Genomic DNA, 19889 nt, shown 5'->3' with positions numbered 1-19889 from the left:
AATCGTTACGTAATTTTCATAGAAAAATTGAATAAAATAACTGATATGAACGTTCAATGTTTATTTGTTTATTCGAAAAATTTACTTTTTTACGATTAATATGATTTTTTCTTGATCATATAAATATTTTCGTCTAATTGATGTTACGTTTCTCTTCAATAAAAAACTGGGATTAGTTTTTTTTTTTTTAATGATAGATAGACGTGTTAGAATTATTTTCAGATAATTAATTGAAATTGTCAAAGATGTTTGTTTTACAATAGGAAAATATTAAATTTAACGCGTGAAGTATAACGGAATAATGTTTTAATTAATTTTAAAATGGTTTGTAACATATATGTTAAATTTATTAATATTTTATATAGTATAATGATAAATCGTTTGAATTTGTATAAAAATTATTAATAACAGATTTCGTATTCTTGACCAGTAGTGTATAAATCCGATATTATAATTTTTAACTTTTAACTTGGTAAAAAAGTGTTTCCTTCCTGAGACGAAAAAAATTCTCCTTCACCTTGCCCCTAGGTTGCATTAGCTAAGGGATTTTTTTCTTCTTTTTTTTTTTTCCTATTTCAAGGACACACATATACACATATGGTTTCTCAGCACGAGTCTTTCAAGCGAACATTTTTTACTTCAACATTCTCTCTACTTATTTTTCCTTTTTTTTTATATTTATCTTTCGATAGTTTCAAATACTTTAAAACGAAACAGGATTATCATTTACGCAAATGAAATCGATTTTTCTCCATATTTTAGTATTTTTATGTAATTTCATGTTCATTAATACGAACATGGGTGTTTTCAAGATCGTTTTAAACGAATCTTAAATAATTGTTCTTTTTAAACGAGATCAATTGAATTAGGTGATACGTTAACTTTATTGTTCCAATAATCTCTCATCATAATTAATAATAAAAAAAAAAAACAAAGAAAGAAAGTTAATATTCGTAATTGGGGTGTTATTAGAATTGTTTGATATGTTCTTACGAACATTAGGTTTGTTTCTACGAATTTAAATGATCTATGATGATACTATTGTGAATTATAATAATAGTAAAAAGAGAGAGAGAGAGAGAGAGAGAGAGAGAAAGGTCGGTGACAGAACATCGTAGGTCCGTATAATTGGTCCTTCCTCTGTTGCTGATTGTTTTAAACGAGAACAACTCGAGTAACTTTAAGTCCCCTGTTACCACCAACACGCGCACGCGATTATTAACTCTAACACATACAGATATAAACACATACACTAACTAAAATGCATACGTGAGTGCGTACGTGCGTGCGTGGAACACTCGCATCCGGTTTCTCCGGTATAACAATGCGTACGCGATGCTGCCCGGCATTTTGCTTCCAGTCAGTCGAGTAGATACAATTCTAATCTCTCAGAGAAACCATACTTTTTGTTTACTATTATACTATATAGCAGTTTTAATATCAAACATTTTATTCATTTCTTTTTTTCATTTTTCTTGTTTCTTTTTTTTTAATGAATTTTTTCAAACGATTATTATTCGTTTAGTATTATTTTCATTGATTTATTCATTACGAATTTCGATGTATTTAACATGATTGTTGATTTTAATTACGTACAAAAAAGAATATTGTTCTTTTTACAGAATAATTAATTTCTAAATGATGATTTTCCAAATTCGTTTTCGTTTATTTATTTCATTGGAGAAATATACAAATATTTATAAGATAAATTTTAGAAATATTCCTTTTCTATACAGTAATATACAGTTAAAAAGTTTTATACAGTATAAAAAAGAAAATTATTGTTTCATATTCAGTCACATATTCTTTTTAAACGTTTTTTGTTCGTTACTTTTTATCTTTCTATTAAGTTAAATCGAATATTTACAATTAATCCGTTTATTTAATTTATACGTTAAGAGAAAAAAAAACTCGAACGAATAGAACTTTTAAGTGTTACGTACGAAAAGAAAATGAAAGGAAAAGGGAGAAGGAGGGATGAGAGAAGGGGGAAAGAAAGATTTAAGTTTGATTCGTATTAAGACAAGAGACATGATTCACGAGATGTTGTCTATTTACAGTTGTCCAACGAGTCGTAACTTACGAGCCACTTGAAACCTTCAGATAGAAGTTTTGTAAGAGCTTTGTAAGCTTCTAAACATCTTGTATTTAAGAGACGTATATCTAACTGTATAAATGTAAGTATGCGTTTGTGTATGTGTGTGAGACACGCGTGCCAAGAGTTCTATTAAAACCTCTCAAGTATGAGATCTCTCGTGAGTATGAGAAGGAAAATGTTTGAGTGATCCTAGGTTATGGTTTTTTCTTTTTTTTTTATTCACGATACTTTCAATTCTTTCATTTCTTTCTTTATGTATTAATATTTTACAAACAGTAGTCTGGAATCGTGCAATTATAAATAATATATGATTAATAATTTTCTAAAAATTTTAGGGTTCGTTAAAATTAGCTTAAATGTTCTACAATTTATTTGATAAATAAATCTTTGATTAAACCTAACCTAAAATTCACCTTTTAAATTTGTAATAACAGGAATCTCTAGAATCGTGCAATTATAAATAATATATGATTAATAGTTTTCTACAAGTTTTATAGTTCGTTAAAATTAGCTTAAATGTTCTACAATTTATTTGATAAATAAATCTTTGATTAAACCTAACCTAAAATTCACAGTATATACAAATACAAGTTTTAAATATGTAATAACAAGAATCTGCAATTGCACGAGTACAAATATTCGTAAAAATTCATCAAAATTAATATATACAAACTCTTTTAAAATAAAAATTTAATATAAATGAAATAAATTTGAAGAAATTCTGAAATAAAGAGTATTAAATCCAACATGGTTCACCGTATACGTTCAAGATTATACCCATACTTGGTTCATCGTCTGCATCTTTCTTTTTCTTTTTCTTTATCTTTCTTTTTTTTTTTCTCTCGACTTCTTTTTATGGTTTCGTCGGGGCACGTCACGGAAGGGCGAGCGCAAAATCGCCCTTGTTCTCGGTCGACGGCACCTAAGAATCGGAGGACGTACACACACCTGACTGCGGACGTCGTAACTGAGGCCGATAAGGTCTCTTTGCAAGGGCAGTTTATCTTCAGTATGTAATAAAAGGGAAAAGAGGGGAAGGAACAAGAGGAAGGAGGAACATGGGGAACGGGGGGAATGGGGGGGGAAGAGGGTACTGTATTCTGAACGTATATACGATCATAAGTTTGCATGAATTATTCATAAGAAAAAAAGAAATAATTGTAAGGTAACCAACCGAAACGAAATCGCAATTAGGATTTCCCCCTGATCCCAAAAATAACAAAAAAAAATAACAAAAATATTCCCTCGTTCTCGATCATAATTATTTTAACGAACGTTAGGTTTCGTAGAGATTTTTTTTTATTTATACACTAATTGCAGGAATAATTTCAAAGGGCACAATCAATCAATCGAAATAGAGAAACAATTGTTTTTGTTTTTGTATCGTATTAAAAATATTTCAAAGATTTATTTCTTATTGATAAACTAATTGGAACAATTTGTATGAATAAAATTGCATGTATACCTGGTGTGTGTAATACTTTCTTATTATATATTTTTTTTTAATTAATTTAATGATTTATTTTCTTCTTATTTTTTGTTTGTTTGTTTTTTTTTTTTCAAGTAATTTCGTGAAATATTATCCACCGTTTATAGGTGGAAAATAAAAGGAACGTCATCTCGGTTCGCTGCCGTTATGTCTCATTTAACCCGTCCTTTTAACTTCACTTGACCAAGTGTCAATAAGTCGCGAGGCTAAAACGAGACCAAAAAATCCATCCTCCTCAACTGAGTTTGTTCTTGATAATCATCATCATCATCATCATGATCATCATCATCGTTGTCTTCAGTATCGTCTTATATTCACTGATCAGGGTAATCATTTTAACATCTTAATCAGCCGATACAAATGGGCTGATAATTTCAAATCTTATAAGATTGTTTCATCAAAAAGATACACTTTTTTTTTATTATTATTAGTATGATTCTTCACTTGAGAATGATCCTAATCATCTTTATTTAACACCATCATTATTTCTATTCTATTTCAAATGATTATCGATAATTAAACGTAATTATATTTGATTGATTGTTTATTATACAAAGATTCTATTATTAAACATCATAATCATCATCATTTAACGTTAATCCTAGGACGGGCAGGTGCATTACCGAAATGCACCTGCACTTTCAAATCATAAATATAAACTACCATGATGTTATAATAGTCTGTCGAACCCCTTTCGCAAGTAGTTAAGAAGAATCCTATTTATAGTATATCGAGGTTTTCCCATTGGTCAAATTTACCATAGGAATAATAAGTTACTCTCTTTAATAACAGAAAGTAGTATAGTTTCGAGTTCATTGCACCGGAAGTTGTTGTTTCCCGGGTTAGTAGTAGGGACTTGTTTAAACTCCTCCTCTTGGTCATAGGAACACTCGAATTTGAAAGATCGTGAAGTTGAATCGTTTATCTTGTATATATGATTCCCTCCCTCCCTCCCTTACCCCTTTTGCCTACCCCAGTACCCCCATTAATAATCGTTCGTTCAGTTTGTTCCAACCAGATGTACATTGTGAGATTTGTTCTATTTCTTATTTTATTTTTGTCTGACAAATATGTGCATCGTACATAGAATTATTTAATTGAGAGAGAAAGTTGAATTATCGAGACACCCGTTAGATTGCAGTCAGAAAAAGATACGCCTTGGTACTGGCGCCGTGCCTATCATTACGTTGTTTAACTCATAATACATCGTAACACGTACGCTACCGAGCCTACTCGTGTATTACCAACGTTTACGTGTTTCTACGGGGGACCCCCATGTATAAATGTTAGAGATAGATATGTACGTATATGGATTTGTATTTGTAGTTGAAAGATAGAGTTATGTTGTGTTTGTCAGAAAGAGATGCGTGAACACCGACACGGTACACTGACCGTTCTCATACGATATCACAAACTATGTATGTGTATGTGTGTATGTTATGCATATATATATATCTATATTACGTCTAATACTTTAACAAACGATCGCAGACAGTATGAATACAACTACTGTGTCTATTTGTCTTCTTCTTCTTCTTCATCTTCTCATATGTGTTTTTAATTTTTTATTCCAATTTTATAGAATTCGTATGAGTCTTTTTATCTCATTTTCATGTTGAGTATGTTGAGTACAATGATTTTTAGGTTATGATCAATTGTTTTATGATATTTAAGATTGTGTTCATGAGTGTATAATTTATGTTGTTAAAGTAACATTAATTATTAATTCATTGATCAATATTTATCAATATTTATCAATATTTATTTGATTTGATTCGTAATAGTACTCGTTACACGTGATACAATTATGTTAATGATTTTTCTAACCTCATTAAAAAGGGAAGAAGATGAAGAGAAACTTTTTGATAGCAGTCTCGATATTTTTGGACACAAATTTAAAATCAAATATTAAAATTTATTATTAAAAATCATTTTTGTTATTAATCATAATCGTTAATTGTCGTTCAAACGAACCTTATGCGTCAATTGATGCGTTTGATTTTTTTTTTGTTATTGTCTGCGACAAGTTTTTGTATTATCCGTAAAAAAAACAACACATACACACACACACACAGACACAAACACATCGGCTTCCGGTCAAACCCAGTTTAGGAAGAGAATGCTGTTATTGCATCGAAACAAATGAGACCAACTGTGTCATGTATTTGGTCCGGAGACACGGATCGAACTTCCGCTTGTCTCGAACCCTTCGTTCTTTTTCTATCTTCCATCCGGTCAGCCTTTGAACAGGCTAATATTCTCTGGATCAATGGGTCCGAACCCCTATTAAATTCGATCACTGTATATATACATATATACAATCCAATACAAACGTATATGTGTAACAAACACATAATTGTATATTAAAAATGAACATATATACGATTATTCGCGACAAAATTATAAACAAGGGTTGTTTTATCGTCTTAATGATAATTATAGTAACCCTAATGTAAATAATAATCAACAGAAAACAATGATTATACTAATTTTTGTAATAGTTTCGATGATACGTCATATCGAATCGTGAATCACTAAAAAAGGAAATTTAAACGAAGTATTTTAACAAAGGATGTGGTATAATATTATTTCTGTTTGCATTCCTGTTATAATTTATAAAAGTTGACTTATGTCAGTCCTAAAAGAGAGAGAGAGAGAGAGAGTAAACTTGGTTATCAGTAAACTAACGTATTCTCGAACGCTGAGTTCATTGATATCTCGAAAAGATAAAATGAGACTCTAAACGATGTAAAAGGTGGTGGTGGGGTGGAGTGGGATGGAGAGGAGGGAAAATGGAGGAAGAAGAAGAAGGGGGACGAGGGGGTGGTAAAGTCATCGTAAAAAGAAAGAGTCAATGGGACCCACTGTGTGCCAGATGGTCGGAACCCCAGACCTGCTGTTCACATACAACCGGACCTTCCAGTATTATACTTCGCTATTTCTTAATGAAACGGAAAGATTTTGCCAAGTTGTATCTCAAAAATAGCATAGATCTAGTAATAGATTAATTTATTAAAAAGAAATGAGAAGAAACAAAATCATACAAACAAACGTAAAGAAAACAATCGAATTGAAGTTTTTTCGTCACTTGCAATTATTTGACGAGGGTGGGGGAAAGTTTGAAATATTTGATTTGTTTTGTTCGATTAAAAATTAAATAAATTCTTTGTTGACACTGTTATGAACGCATATTTTGTTTTTGTTAATATTCATGTAAAATAATGTAATAATATTGGATTATTGTTTTGTGTCTTGTCATGAAAATTTGAATTATTAAATATAATTTATTATTAAATTTGTTTTTTTAAAAAAATATCAATCAACGTGAAATAATTGCATTAAAATAATAAACTATTTCATACTTATAAAGTATTCAGCATTCAATGGGTTAATAATTGATCGTATGATATTACAAAAGAAGATTTCCTTTTCTTAAAACTGTAACTGAAGATAAAAAGAAGAAAAAGAAAAACAGAAAGGGGGAGATGGTTTTCTCGGTTTCAACGAAGAAAAATAAAAAGACAAATGTTTTTTTTATTTTTTTGTTTTTTTGTTTTTTTGTTTTTTAAGAAAGGTTATGGTTGGGAATCGAAAGCGGAATAGAAAAGGCTTGGTAAGCGATGCTTACCAAGAAAGATTGAAGAAGAAGAATCTAGGAAGAAACGAGATGATTAATTCCTGTGGTCGAGCGTGTACAAGTAACGCGAGACTGTACCTTAGGTTTTTTGTTTTTTTTTTATTTTTTCATTTTATTGCTCAGTATGGTGGCTAAACTTGTCTCTTGTATTGTAAGTACACGTTAACTTGCCAACAGGTTAGCTACTTATTTTATTATTATTATTAATATTATTATTTTTGTGTTGTTGATACGTGAACAGATGATGTTGAAAATGTTCTGATATTATTTTCACGGTATCCATGAAGTATTATATATTTTTTTTTTTTTCATTTTTTCAATAGGATGAAGATCATGATGATTCATAGTTGAAATAGTAGGACCATTGTGTATTGTGTTGAATGTTTAAATACAATAAAAAGAAATTTCAGGAAATAGGAGAAATCAATGAAATCGTATGAAGGGATAGCTTTGATATGAATTTCTTTTGACAATTGTTTGATCGTCCATCGTACTTTTTATTAATAGGTCAAATGATCGTTCATAAGTGACGGTTCTTAGAAAAATGTTTGAAGTTAACATGAGATCGTTTGAAAACATTTTTCTAAACAAATGTTATAAATTAATTATAAATAATTAAATAAAATAACATTTGTATTAACCAATATTGTTGTGTCAGACATTAAATATTTTAATCAGTAATATAAAATCATTCTTTGAAATAATACGTGTCAATGATCTACGAGAAATTAATAATTGAATTAAAGTTATTGCAGTATACCTTGGAACGTTGTAAAAAAGAAAAAACATTAAATTAAAAAATAAAACAAAAAGGAAACAATATATAATAAATATTATATTATTATATATAATATATAAAAATAATTGTATTACAAATGAATTTGTATTGGTGGTTGAAAATTTATGAATTAAATTTATATTGAAATTTTTGTTACACACGAGCCCCCTTCCCCCCGTTCCCCAGAGTATTGGGACTTCCTTTTTTATGAGACATTGGTCTACGAGAATCGATGCTTTGTACTCCGTTCTCGGATCGGAAGTGGTACTGCGGAAAACGTGACTGTGTCTAACTTTGTTCTCCTTTTTCTTCCTCTTCTTATATTTGACCGCATTGAAAAGAAAGAGAGAGGTTAAAAGGGTTTGGGAGGAGGATTGTGGGGAAGTTTGGCCCTCGAGCATTGTACAGTGTCGGGATCTCTCAAGGTATCATTATTCGAACCCCATCCAACTGAAAGAGAGAGAAAGAGAAAAGTTGGAGTTCAGGAAAGCCATACGCCAAGAATGTTAAGTGTCGCAATAGTTCATTGTTCAGCTTTTGCACGAATGAGAAGCTCGACCATCTGCAGGTTAACCAGTAACCTCGCCGCAATTCTTTTCTACCCTAACCTCTATTTTTCTTTTTACATTTTTCCTTTCTTTTGTTTTGCTTTGTTTTGTTGTTTGGTTTGCCACCAGATGGCTTGATTCGCATGGTACAGAAGTTTTAAATAAGAATAATAGGAAAAACAATGAAGTTGTTCTATTTTCATTTGTTGACGTTCAATGGGATCATACTTCTTGATTTTTTAATTAGAATCAATGGGTTCGTTTTTATATAGGGGGGGGGGTTTCGTTTAGTTTAATTATTGGGAAAATTAAGAATGTGTTGGCAAAATTTTGTTCAGGTTATATTGAAGTTTTAAAGTAAATTTTAATTGAAATGTTATATTTTTACAATTGATTAGGTTTAACTTTGAATCTAAAATTAAATGAATATTTCCAGCTTCTAAAATTCGTTCTCAAGGATATAAAAAAAATACGAGATTCGCGGAATCCATGGAAATGAAATGTTAGAGTTTTTTATCGGTGGAAAAAAAAAGGAAAAAAAAGAAATAGTTTAAAGGATGCATAATGTGATAATCTTGTGGAATTCGATTCCAAGGCCGTCGAATGAGATATACACTCGGAATAGCAATTTATCGTCCCACTCGTTGACACCATTGTCATCACTTTGCTAAAAACTAACAGTGACACATAAGCCGATTTGGCGAATGACCATTAAAACACTGACAATGTGTCCTACCTAAGTTTTAAGTATTAACGTATTTTATGCATTTATAGATGGAAACATTGTTCGAATGCATTATCACGTGTTCGCAATGTGAAAGCATCGTAATTTCATCATTGACGGACGGAACGTTCGATTGAACGAGGAAAAAAAGTATCTTTTCTAAATATAATCATCGTTTTTAATTCGAAGAAAACTTGTGCACTTATCTTTAATGTGAATTAGAAAAATTCCATACGGTTTTTTTTCTTTTTTGTTGAAAAATCTTATGGAATAAAAATCATATATTTTTTTCCACCTTTAATATTCGTTTAAAATTTAAAAATTAGAATCAAATATTAATAACAATTTATATTTATATATATATTATACAAAAAGTATAATCCCATTGTGTTAACGGGAATCAATAAAATCATTTTGTTTCGATTAAAATACTCTCGAGATCATCTTGAACACCGGTTATTGAATTCCCCGTAAAAATAACTTTTAGCAAAGACCTTTTCCTATACTGCATTCAGTAACACGTGCGAAATCCAATGCTTTCACCGTTTCTTTTTAACATACACGCAAACACACATACAGACGCGGATACAAACAGCACGACCAATCCCAAAGGACGACATTCATGCTCAAAGTATTCGAATGATTCTTACCAATCGACCTAGAGTTTATTCCCTACGTTGTAATCCAATCGAATTCATTGCAAGTTAACTAAACACACTCGCCTGTTGAGTTTTAATTCGATCAATGATTATTCCAAACACAACCCAACCACGATTCGTTACGAAATTGTTTACTTCTCGGATTGATTAGAAATTATGTTTTGTTATTTTTTTGTTTTTTGTTTTTTGTTTTTTAACCTGGAAATGTATTTTCATTGGTTGACGTACATTTAAACTCGTTTATATTATCAGTCAAATAAATGTATAATAATCGAACGTATCTAAATTTGAAACTCAACTCAATCATCATCATCCTGATGATTATGATGATCATTCGTACTAATTCGACTTATGTATGAATTATTAATCCTAGTTTTCAAGGATGATATAGAAATTTCAATACGCGTATTTAAATCAAGTTATTAAGTATTATAATCTTGCTTAATGTTTAAGCAAATCTTATTTTAACGGACCATTATCTTCAGTAACGTACTTGAAACACGTGAACACGTGGAATCGTTTCGCGTTACGTAATAAAACGATTACACGGATGTTAAGCAACAAATTCCGGTTCATAGTTGCTGCTTCTCAAATCAAGGATGTAACTTCGTTTTATACATATGTATGTGTGTAAGTACGTGTGAATATATGTATGTACGTATGTATATCAGCCGTTTCAATCGGTTTGAATTATCACTAAACGACCTTGGCCAAGAAATGGATCTTGCTGAATGTTATGAACACCAAGGTCGTGTTAATGCAATCTTTCGATTTATCGAGATAGATCTCGATTGTTTAATTAAACATTTTTTGTTTTTACTTAGAAGAAAACTTTAACTTTAAGGATGTGGCCTCACGAATTTTTAAGAACTTTGGTTTATCAGTAAAATACCTTTAAGGTGTTCTCGTGGTAAAATATTTCCACAAAATGTCCAGCTAATTTTGAAAAGTGTGTGTGTGTGTGTGGTTTTAATTTTGTTAAATGAAAATCTTTTATTGTTTTTATTTTTTGATATTAGTTTAAAATGAGATAACAAATGAATGATGGAATTTCAATGAAGTGTATCCGTTCATGAATGACGCAAAGATCGGAGTACTATTTTAATGCATTATTATTATTATTATTATTATATATATTTTTCTGATTTATCAGTAACGTAAAATATAGAAGTGTAGAAAGTTATTATCGTCGAAGAAATAAGCTCATTATCGTTGTAAAAGTTAGACTATTCATGAGGCGTTTGAATTAATGAAAGATCGTGTACTCTTAATGAGTTCATTCTTCTTTATTTCTTTTTTGTTTTTTATTATTTTCTTTTTCTTTTTTTCTCCTTAATCGCACGTTACGTCAAAACTTATATGGAATATCATTTTCTCGTAATTATTTGAATCCAAATTTGTTAATCGTTACGAATATGGGAGCATTCAAATGTTTCATCAATTTGAGATTCAAGAGTTTCTTTAATTTCTGTTTTTCTTTTTTTTTTATAAATTTACAATGATCGATAATTGAATTATTTTGATTTTGTAAAGAATCGAAGATCATTTTCGTATAATAAAATTGTTTTTAATTTCAAATGAAGTATATACAAATTATCGTTGTAAATTTTAACGTTAAATTTGTTAGTTTACTGTGTTTTTTTTTTATAAATATTATTTAATTCGTTTGAACGAAATTATATTTCAACGTGATTTCTTTTATATTTTTTTTTTTACAACTCCGATTTGATTTGAAAACGATGGACTACCGAGGGTCTCGTAGTTTCGTGGAAAAACGGGTAAACGGCATAGATAAGGGAAAATTAAAAGTCTTGATAACGTCGAGACATACTCGAGGATGCAGATAAACCCATAATGAAGAAGAAAGAAGAAAGAAGAAAGAAGAAGAAGAAGAAGAAGGGGACTCGTTTAACGATTTTATTTATTCCGAGTGGCGCGTTTGTTTCAAACTAACGAACGAACAAATGGGATTATTTATCACGTTGGAAACCAAAGCCCAAGTTTAATTCTTAGTACTTAAATTGTACGTAAATGGTGGACCATCATAAACGAGATTTTTGATTATGTTTGTAACATCATTTATCGATCAATAATAATTTTTATTTATTTATTATATTTGATATTATTTTTTAACGTAATAATTACAATTAATATTCCTATAAAAGTGTATACAAGTTTTTTATCATTTTATTTTTATATTTATATTTGATAGTTTTAATTAGTAAATTATTATTATTATTAAGTTAATTTCATTTATTTACATGTTTAATTTTTTTTATAATTTAATTCTAATTTTTCTAATTTTTTTATTTTAATTTAAATTCATATTTAATTTCATTTGATTACATATTTATTTTTCGTGTATATTTTTGAATCATTTTAGAAGGAAATCATGTTGTAGAAGGGTTCACCTTTAATTTATTAATCATGTTATAGCAAAACCACCGTCTTGTAAAAAATAGGAGAAAGTATTACACAATCGTAATTATAAATTATTTCTCGAATTAATTTCTTACTTTATTTTTTGTTATTCTTTCTTCGACTCGATTGTTTATATTTGTTCTTTTAGATTTTTCTAACGTTTAAAGTTATTTTTTCTTCTTCTTCTTTCTTTTTTATACTCGTTGAAAAAATGTTTACTCAAAGAAGCACCGTTTTTCTTCTTCTTCTTCTTCTTCTTCTTCTTTTTCTTCTCTCAATTCGTTTTAAAGAATCACAAGCTTGGTAGAGTCGATTTTTTTCTCATCTTTTTTTATCTTTCTACATATTTGTTCGAATGAAAGGGTCTTAGAACAGTTTATAATAAACCTATAATTATACGATGAAATAACGTGCTGAAATAAATTTAAAAAAAAAAAAAGAAAAAACACAAGAATCCTGTTAAGTATTCCTTTAAATAGATTTAACTTAAAAATACATATTACATTTATTAATTAAACATTTATATAATTAATAAACATTAAACTGTATAACACGTGTAATTTTGTAATTGAATATATTGTCAATGAAAAAATAATTGCTAATATATTGGAAATTTTTATTAATAAATTATAACAACGAACGTATAATATTAATAAATATTAATAATCAAAATGTGATGATTAATTATATTGGAATAAACAATAGCATTAATTATTGTCCTTAGACGTGTGATGAGGGAAGTATCCTTGGTTCTGGGCAAGGACCTCCGGATGAACCATATCCTGATTACAAGCCATTGTTATCCATATACCATAAAAAAAAAAAGACAAAAAAAACCTTTCACGTTGAAAAGAAAACCTTGACGGGGGGAGGGGGAGGGGGAGGAAGGGGAACCATTCGTGTCGTAGAAATCATGCGGGTTTAGATATCCAACCAACGCCATGATAATTAACACATTAGAAACGATTTATCATTCCCATATCTTTCTTCCCCTAATTTTAACTTCCTGATATGTTGAGAGAGAAAGAGAGAGAGAGAGAGAGATGTTAAAATAGAAATAATAAATTTAAAATAAAGAAAAGAAGAGAAGAAAAAGAGATTTCATATTTCTACGAAAATCATCAAATCATATTGTTTTTCTATTGTTTATAGATTATTTAAAAATTGTTCTCATGGTGGGTTGGATGGAATTTTAATTAGGGTATTGTCTATCCGTTAGTGTGTGTATATTATGTGCGTGTACATATGTTTTTTATAATTTATTTAAAAACATCATAAGATCTTTGAGAAATAATCGAATTTCATGAAAATTTGAACAAAATTTACAAATAAAAAAGAAAATTATAATTTATATCAATAATTAAAGAGGAATAAAATAAAATTCAAATTAAATAGAAAGAAAAGAGATTAATTATAATAATTAGAATTAAATTAAAATAAAGAATTAAAAAATACGTTGATATAGTTTTGTGAGATTTTTCAATTTGATTTGAGAAAGGAAGATAAAACTTTTTATTGTAATACGAGAGAGAAAGAGAGTGAGAGAGAAAGAGAGAAAAAAATAAATAAAAAGAGTAGATGTTTGTGCGATTGAGAGTCGACAGTATTGCTATGGCAAAATTCTCTGAGTGTAAGAAAAGCGGAAACACGGGCTACCGCGCCGGATGTCGTTGTGCGAGGGCGAGTAACAAAGTATAATTGTGTATATATATATATATATATATGTGTGTGTGTGTGTTATATACGTGTGTATATGTTATACATATATACATATATATATGTGTGTGTCGTTATTATTGTTGTGTTGGGGCTTATATTCTGGGTACGAGGGATCAACAGCGGAACGAAACTTGCTGCAGTACACTTTTCTACCTGTCCAATGGTATTATTTAGTGTGAGTTAACTTTTACCATCAGATTATATTACCCCATTCCGCGCTTTGTCCACTTGTTTTCAGATGTTCTCAACTTTTTGAAAACCACATGTTCTCGAATCGAGTATTATTATGTCAAATACTTAAATAGGTATTCGTAGGAAGGTTGATTATTATGGAATTTGGATAATTCAATGGGATAAAGGTAATCCAGTTAAGTTAAATTCAGCGTTTTTCACGAATACTTACAATACACCTAATTTTATTTTTATTTTATTAAGAAGTTATACTTCTTTGGTGTACCAAAACGAATATAACCTCAATAACCTCAAAAATAACTTCAAAAAATAACTTAAACAAAAAATAATAATAATAATTATATATATATATAAGAAAGAATAAAAAAAAGAAAAAGAAAATATCAAAATATAGATATCAGTCCACACTAAATATAAGAGAGATATATCGAATTACTTCACGCGTCAACGGCCATGGCGCTGTGATAGCATTTGTTCCCGCTCGATCATTTAAGTCAAGCAGCGCTGAGTACAATTAGTACTTGGATGGGTGACCCGCTTGAGAAAAAAAAAAGAAGAAGAAGACAACTTTCATGCCTTAAATTTGAAATCGCTTGCTTTGCCGCGCATCGTAAATACCGGCAAACTTCATGGTTTCGATCGGAAAAAATCACTCCCATCATATTTTCCCAAACGCGCCAAAAGAAGTATAACCTCAAAAAGAAGTATAACTTCAAAAATTGAAAAGTATAAAAGATTTATTCTATTCTTAAGAAATAAGCATAAATAATATAATAAATCATCCATAAGTGTGTTAAAAATAAAAAGAAAGGTTTCGTGTTTAATATAAAACGGAATTTAAATGAGAGTGTAAATGTCTTGCGTGATTTTTAAATGAAAATTTTATTTAAATTGTTGATGTATAAAATTGTTTGGTAAAAATAAAAAATAATAAAAGAAATTGTTCGTACGAATTGTTTGAATGAAATGAATTTCCGTAGGGTTGTAGTTTTATAAAATAAATTCTATTCGATAATTGTCAGTGGAATAGTTTTGAAGTTTAACGGTGGATTATATCAAAGATTGATAAAAAAGAAAAGTAAGGAAAATAAAAAACAAATGTTGCGTTTTGCATGATAGATATATCGGTCTAGTAATTAATGTAATCATAGTTGAAGAACATGATCGATGTTGTTCAAAGACATGATAAAAATACGATAAAGTAGAAAACCATTTGAATTATATTTGAATTAGTTTATTTTATCTTCTTATTCTATACTCGTTTCAAAGACCAGAACTAATCGCGGAAGATCTTGCTAGTAGCATGATCGGATATATTTTCTCTTTCTCTTTCTCTTTCTTTATGCACATGACGTTGCAATTATTATTATTATTATTATTATTATTATTATTATTATTATTGAGAATTTTATGATGCAACTTATACGATCGGCAGTATCGTGACGTGGCACGTTGGTTTTTGGAATTTAAAAAAAAAAAAATAGAATAAAATTGAAAGGATAAAAATTAACGATAAAACAGAATCACAGTTAACTTCGTATCTTTGTAACAGTTTGTGTCGTGTCTCTGTATGTGTGTGCGTATTTTTCTATTTCTTCTTCTTCGACTGAAATTAGTGTTTTTGTTTATGAAAAATAAATATATTAAAAATAACAAAAATTAATTGAATGAAAGGGTTATATGATCAATTAAAAAACTTGTAACTTTAAATCTTATTGTTAAACATTTAAATTGATTCTTGATTTCTATTTATCTCTTCCTCTTCTTCGATTGTGATTGGTGTTTTCGTTTTATGAACAAAAAAATATAATAAAAATAAAAGAAAGTTGAATTGAAGGATTATAATCAGTTAAAAATCTTTCACATTGCAATCTTATCGTTCAAACAATTGGAATTGATTAATAATTACTATTTGAAATTGTATCTTTTGTATGAATTGAAAAACTTTCAACCGTTAAACGATTGAAATTGATTTTTGATTTCCATTTAGAATGTTTTTTTCTGTTCATTTCTTTATAACCAATAGTGAGAAAGAGATATAATATGAAAGGTTGGATCGTTTTAAAGTTTGATCACAATAATATTGGCCAAGGATAGTAAGAAAAGGGATAGAATAAGAGCGATTAAGTGGATCCGCAAGGGTAAACGCAGCTCGTATAGTTTTTCAACTTCTCATTGTGAGTTGGCCGCAATGTGCGACGCTCGGTATGCGGGGTTCTCACAGAGAATTCTTCGTCAGAGAGTGAGAGAGAGAGAGAAAGAGAGAAAGAGAGTGTGAGAGTGAGAAAGAGATAGATAGATGGATAGGCAAAAAAGATGGAAGGAAGGTTTACTACGAGCTTTCAGACGGACTCTTGGTTGAAAACGAGGGAACTCTTGCCTTTAACACTCACATTTTTATACGCTCATTTTTTCTTTTTATTTTTCTTTCTTTCTTTTTTGGTTTTTTTTTTCTTTACACTTCTAAAATATTTTTTTAACCACGAGCCCCCTCGCCCACCCCCCACTCCCTTTCCCCCTCTCCGAATACGTGAGATCAAAATTATTTCGAGTGTGTGTGTGTGAAGGTTGTCAAATAATATACATGAGAAATGTTTCTTTTATATTACTATTATTATTATAGATTAATATTATAAATTAATTCATTCGATTAGAGAAATTTATTTTTTTAATAGGATTCAATGTGGTATGAGGGGGAGGGGTTAGCAAATCGTCGAAATCGTTGAAGAAATTGCATTTAATTGTTTTACGTACTTCGAGATTATGATTATTATTATTTTTGTTTGTTTAAATAACATATTTGATCGATTTACACTCTCCTGTTATTAATATTATTATTATTAATGTAATTTTGATTAGATAAATATAAATAAATGTGAACGATGATACGTAGAATCTAATGAAAGGGTTGCAATTTGATTGAAACAAATGTTATGGGAGAAAAAAAATTGTGTAATCAATTTTCTCTACAAGTAAATGTACGAAAATAAATATGCGATAAGAATAAGAGAGTGGGATGAGCGAAAAATTGAGTTAATTGAAAAAAGGAAAAAAATATAAAAGAATAGAAAAGAGGAAAAATAAAATAAAATAAAATGTTTAGTTAGGTAGTGTTGTATATAACGGAATAAAACGGTGCGTTTGCACCGACCTTTGTGCAGTCGCGTGTGAAACGGGTCAGAGTGTGTAACATCGGATCATCCGAACAGAGTTGAAATTCTTTGTATTTACGCGTGAGTATTAAAAGATGAGAGAGAAAGAAAGAAAAAAGAAAAAAGAAAAAATAGTTGGTTGGTTACTCGCACAGAATAACACTATAATGATTTCAGGATAAAAAGGATGAGGAGTCGGGGCGTGGAGGAGGGGAAGGTGGTGGTAAAGAAGGTTGGATCGTAATCCAACAATTATAATAATTATTAAGACAAGATTTGCAATCGAGTGTTAAAAAAAAAAGAGAAAAAAAAATCTCGAGAACGGATATCCCCTTTAGGTTGTAATTTTTCCATATTTCTTTTTCTTTCTTAATTAAATATAATAAATCATTGAAATAAGATTGTATTCCTTGTTTTAGAGTATTAGATAAGTGACTTCATGAAAAATTCTCATTTCCGTAAGCATTCGAGTAAGAAATAGTGAAAGAGAGTGTTAATCCATATTTGTATAAGTGTGTGTATGTATGTATGTATTTGTAAGTGTACGTTAAGAAGCAGATGTAAAAGAAAAATAAATAGCAGCGGGGTCCTTCTTAAACATCTTGTGTTAGGATAAAAGCCCTCAAGAGACTCATGTTTCTTTCTCTTTCTTTCTTTACTCGCAAAAACGAATGCGAAACCGCACGTTTTCAACTTGCAATAAGGGAAATTGGAAAAAGGGGGAAAGGAATGGGATAAATTATTCGAAAATCATCGTGAGAAATTGTGCGTGGATTTTCATGAAATATGATTACAAAATTAAATTAATGAAAATTGTTGATTAAAAGTAATGATAACTAGTGTTGATAAAAAAAAAGAAATAATATACAAAATTAATTATTATATTAACAAAATTATCATTGTGTTGTATCGTTGTATACACACACATACGTATGCGAGTATACATACAGATAGAGAAAAAGTAATTTGGATTAAAAAGGTTAATCGTCGGTACATATTAATATCATCATAATCATCATCATTATTGTCCAAGGACACACGTGGTGGTGGTCCAGCTGGTAATAAAAGTACCACGAGAAATATTCAAACCATTTGTTATATATGCGTCATATAAACTGAACTCGTGTTATCATTTTATTTTTCGTTTCATTTATTTTTCATCGTTATATTAATTAAATCATATAATTTTTCTTATTTATTTTAAACTTTAATATAATTTAAAACAATTTTATTTTATTTTCTATCAATCAATATCAAATCATATGTTTGTATGTTGAAAAACGTGTAAGAATTTTAAATATTCTATGAGGTAAGGGTGGGAATGGTGGTTTAATTTCAATCAATCATGAAAAACGTATAAAAATCGTAAATATTTTATGGGGTGGTGAGTTGGAAGGTGGTTTAATTTTTTGATTATGGAGGTAAAAAGTAAATGTTTCGTAATGTATTCACCTGTTGGGGTGCCGTATCTGCTGGAGAAAAACTCGAGAGTGCTGTCAAGGGTGCCAAAGATGCACAGGATGATGCCCTAGAGGGTGGTGGGGTGTGACCAGGGGTTGGACTTCCGCTTCCGCAACTACTTGCACCACCAGATGATGAAAGGCTAACACTGTCCGCTCGCCCTCTCCATGGCGACACCGACACGTGTTTCAACATTTTATCTGTGCAATTAAAAACACCATATATGTAAAACATTATGTATTTTTCATTTTTATTCTAATCTAAATTTAAATTTATTAAAATCATTTGGAAAAATATTGGATAATAGAAACGTCAATTAAAATCGTACGAAATATTTTTAATGTCAGATTAAACGCAAACTTTTTGTGTGTTTGTTCTGTTTTTTTTGTAATATGATATCATTTTTCTATTTGTATGAATATTGTTTTTGTTGATAATGATTAATAATATTGCATTGATAATAATTGAAATAATAATAACTTGGATTGAAGAATGTTGGGATGTTGATGATTGTTTAGTTTTTAGTATTATTATTATTGTTGTTGTTGTTGTTGATTGATTTGGGTCATAGGTTTTGTTGAAACTTATGGTTAGGATAGTGAAAGCACGGATAAACTTAGACAAGTTTAATAGTAAAGACTATGATTTTTGAGTTGGTTAAGAATAATCGTTTTATCCCAGATACGTCGGAAACAATCAAGAGGCAGGATGTGTTAGAAGTTGAAATTAGATAAAGAAAAAGAGAATGACAGTGTCAAGTTTGTATTTTTGTGTGTGTGAAGAAATAACTATCAAACTAAATAATGACAAGTGACATATATTCATTGCCCCGGTGTGTCGTTTATATTTATTATTTTTGTATATTTCAATTATAAATAATACAAATGATTAATGAAATAGTTAAAAATAATATGCAATTTCGTTTAACTAGGAACAATTCAATTTGTCACGTTAACTTATCATTTTTCATGTTAATTATATATTTTTATGAACAGAAAGTAACGAATGATG

General features: G+C 29.4%; 1 protein-coding gene across 1 annotated transcript in view; it reads right to left on the bottom strand.

Moving 5' to 3' along the window:
- Positions 1-19889, bottom strand: part of LOC122515448 (probable serine/threonine-protein kinase tsuA) — a 35915-nt gene that overhangs the window by 14250 nt on the left and 1776 nt on the right. The window contains exon 2 of the mRNA XM_043632814.1: positions 18870-19078. Within this exon, the coding sequence (XP_043488749.1) occupies positions 18870-19073 (204 nt within the window). The 5' untranslated portion in view covers positions 19074-19078. The remainder of the gene's footprint in view (positions 1-18869; positions 19079-19889) is intronic.

The sequence above is a fragment of the Polistes fuscatus genome, unplaced genomic scaffold (genome assembly GCF_010416935.1).
Source record: "Polistes fuscatus isolate 324 unplaced genomic scaffold, CU_Pfus_HIC Scaffold18, whole genome shotgun sequence".
Taxonomy (NCBI): Eukaryota; Metazoa; Arthropoda; class Insecta; order Hymenoptera; family Vespidae; genus Polistes; species Polistes fuscatus.
Note: the sequence above shows the minus strand (reverse complement) of the source record. Positions and strands in the feature narration are given on the sequence as shown.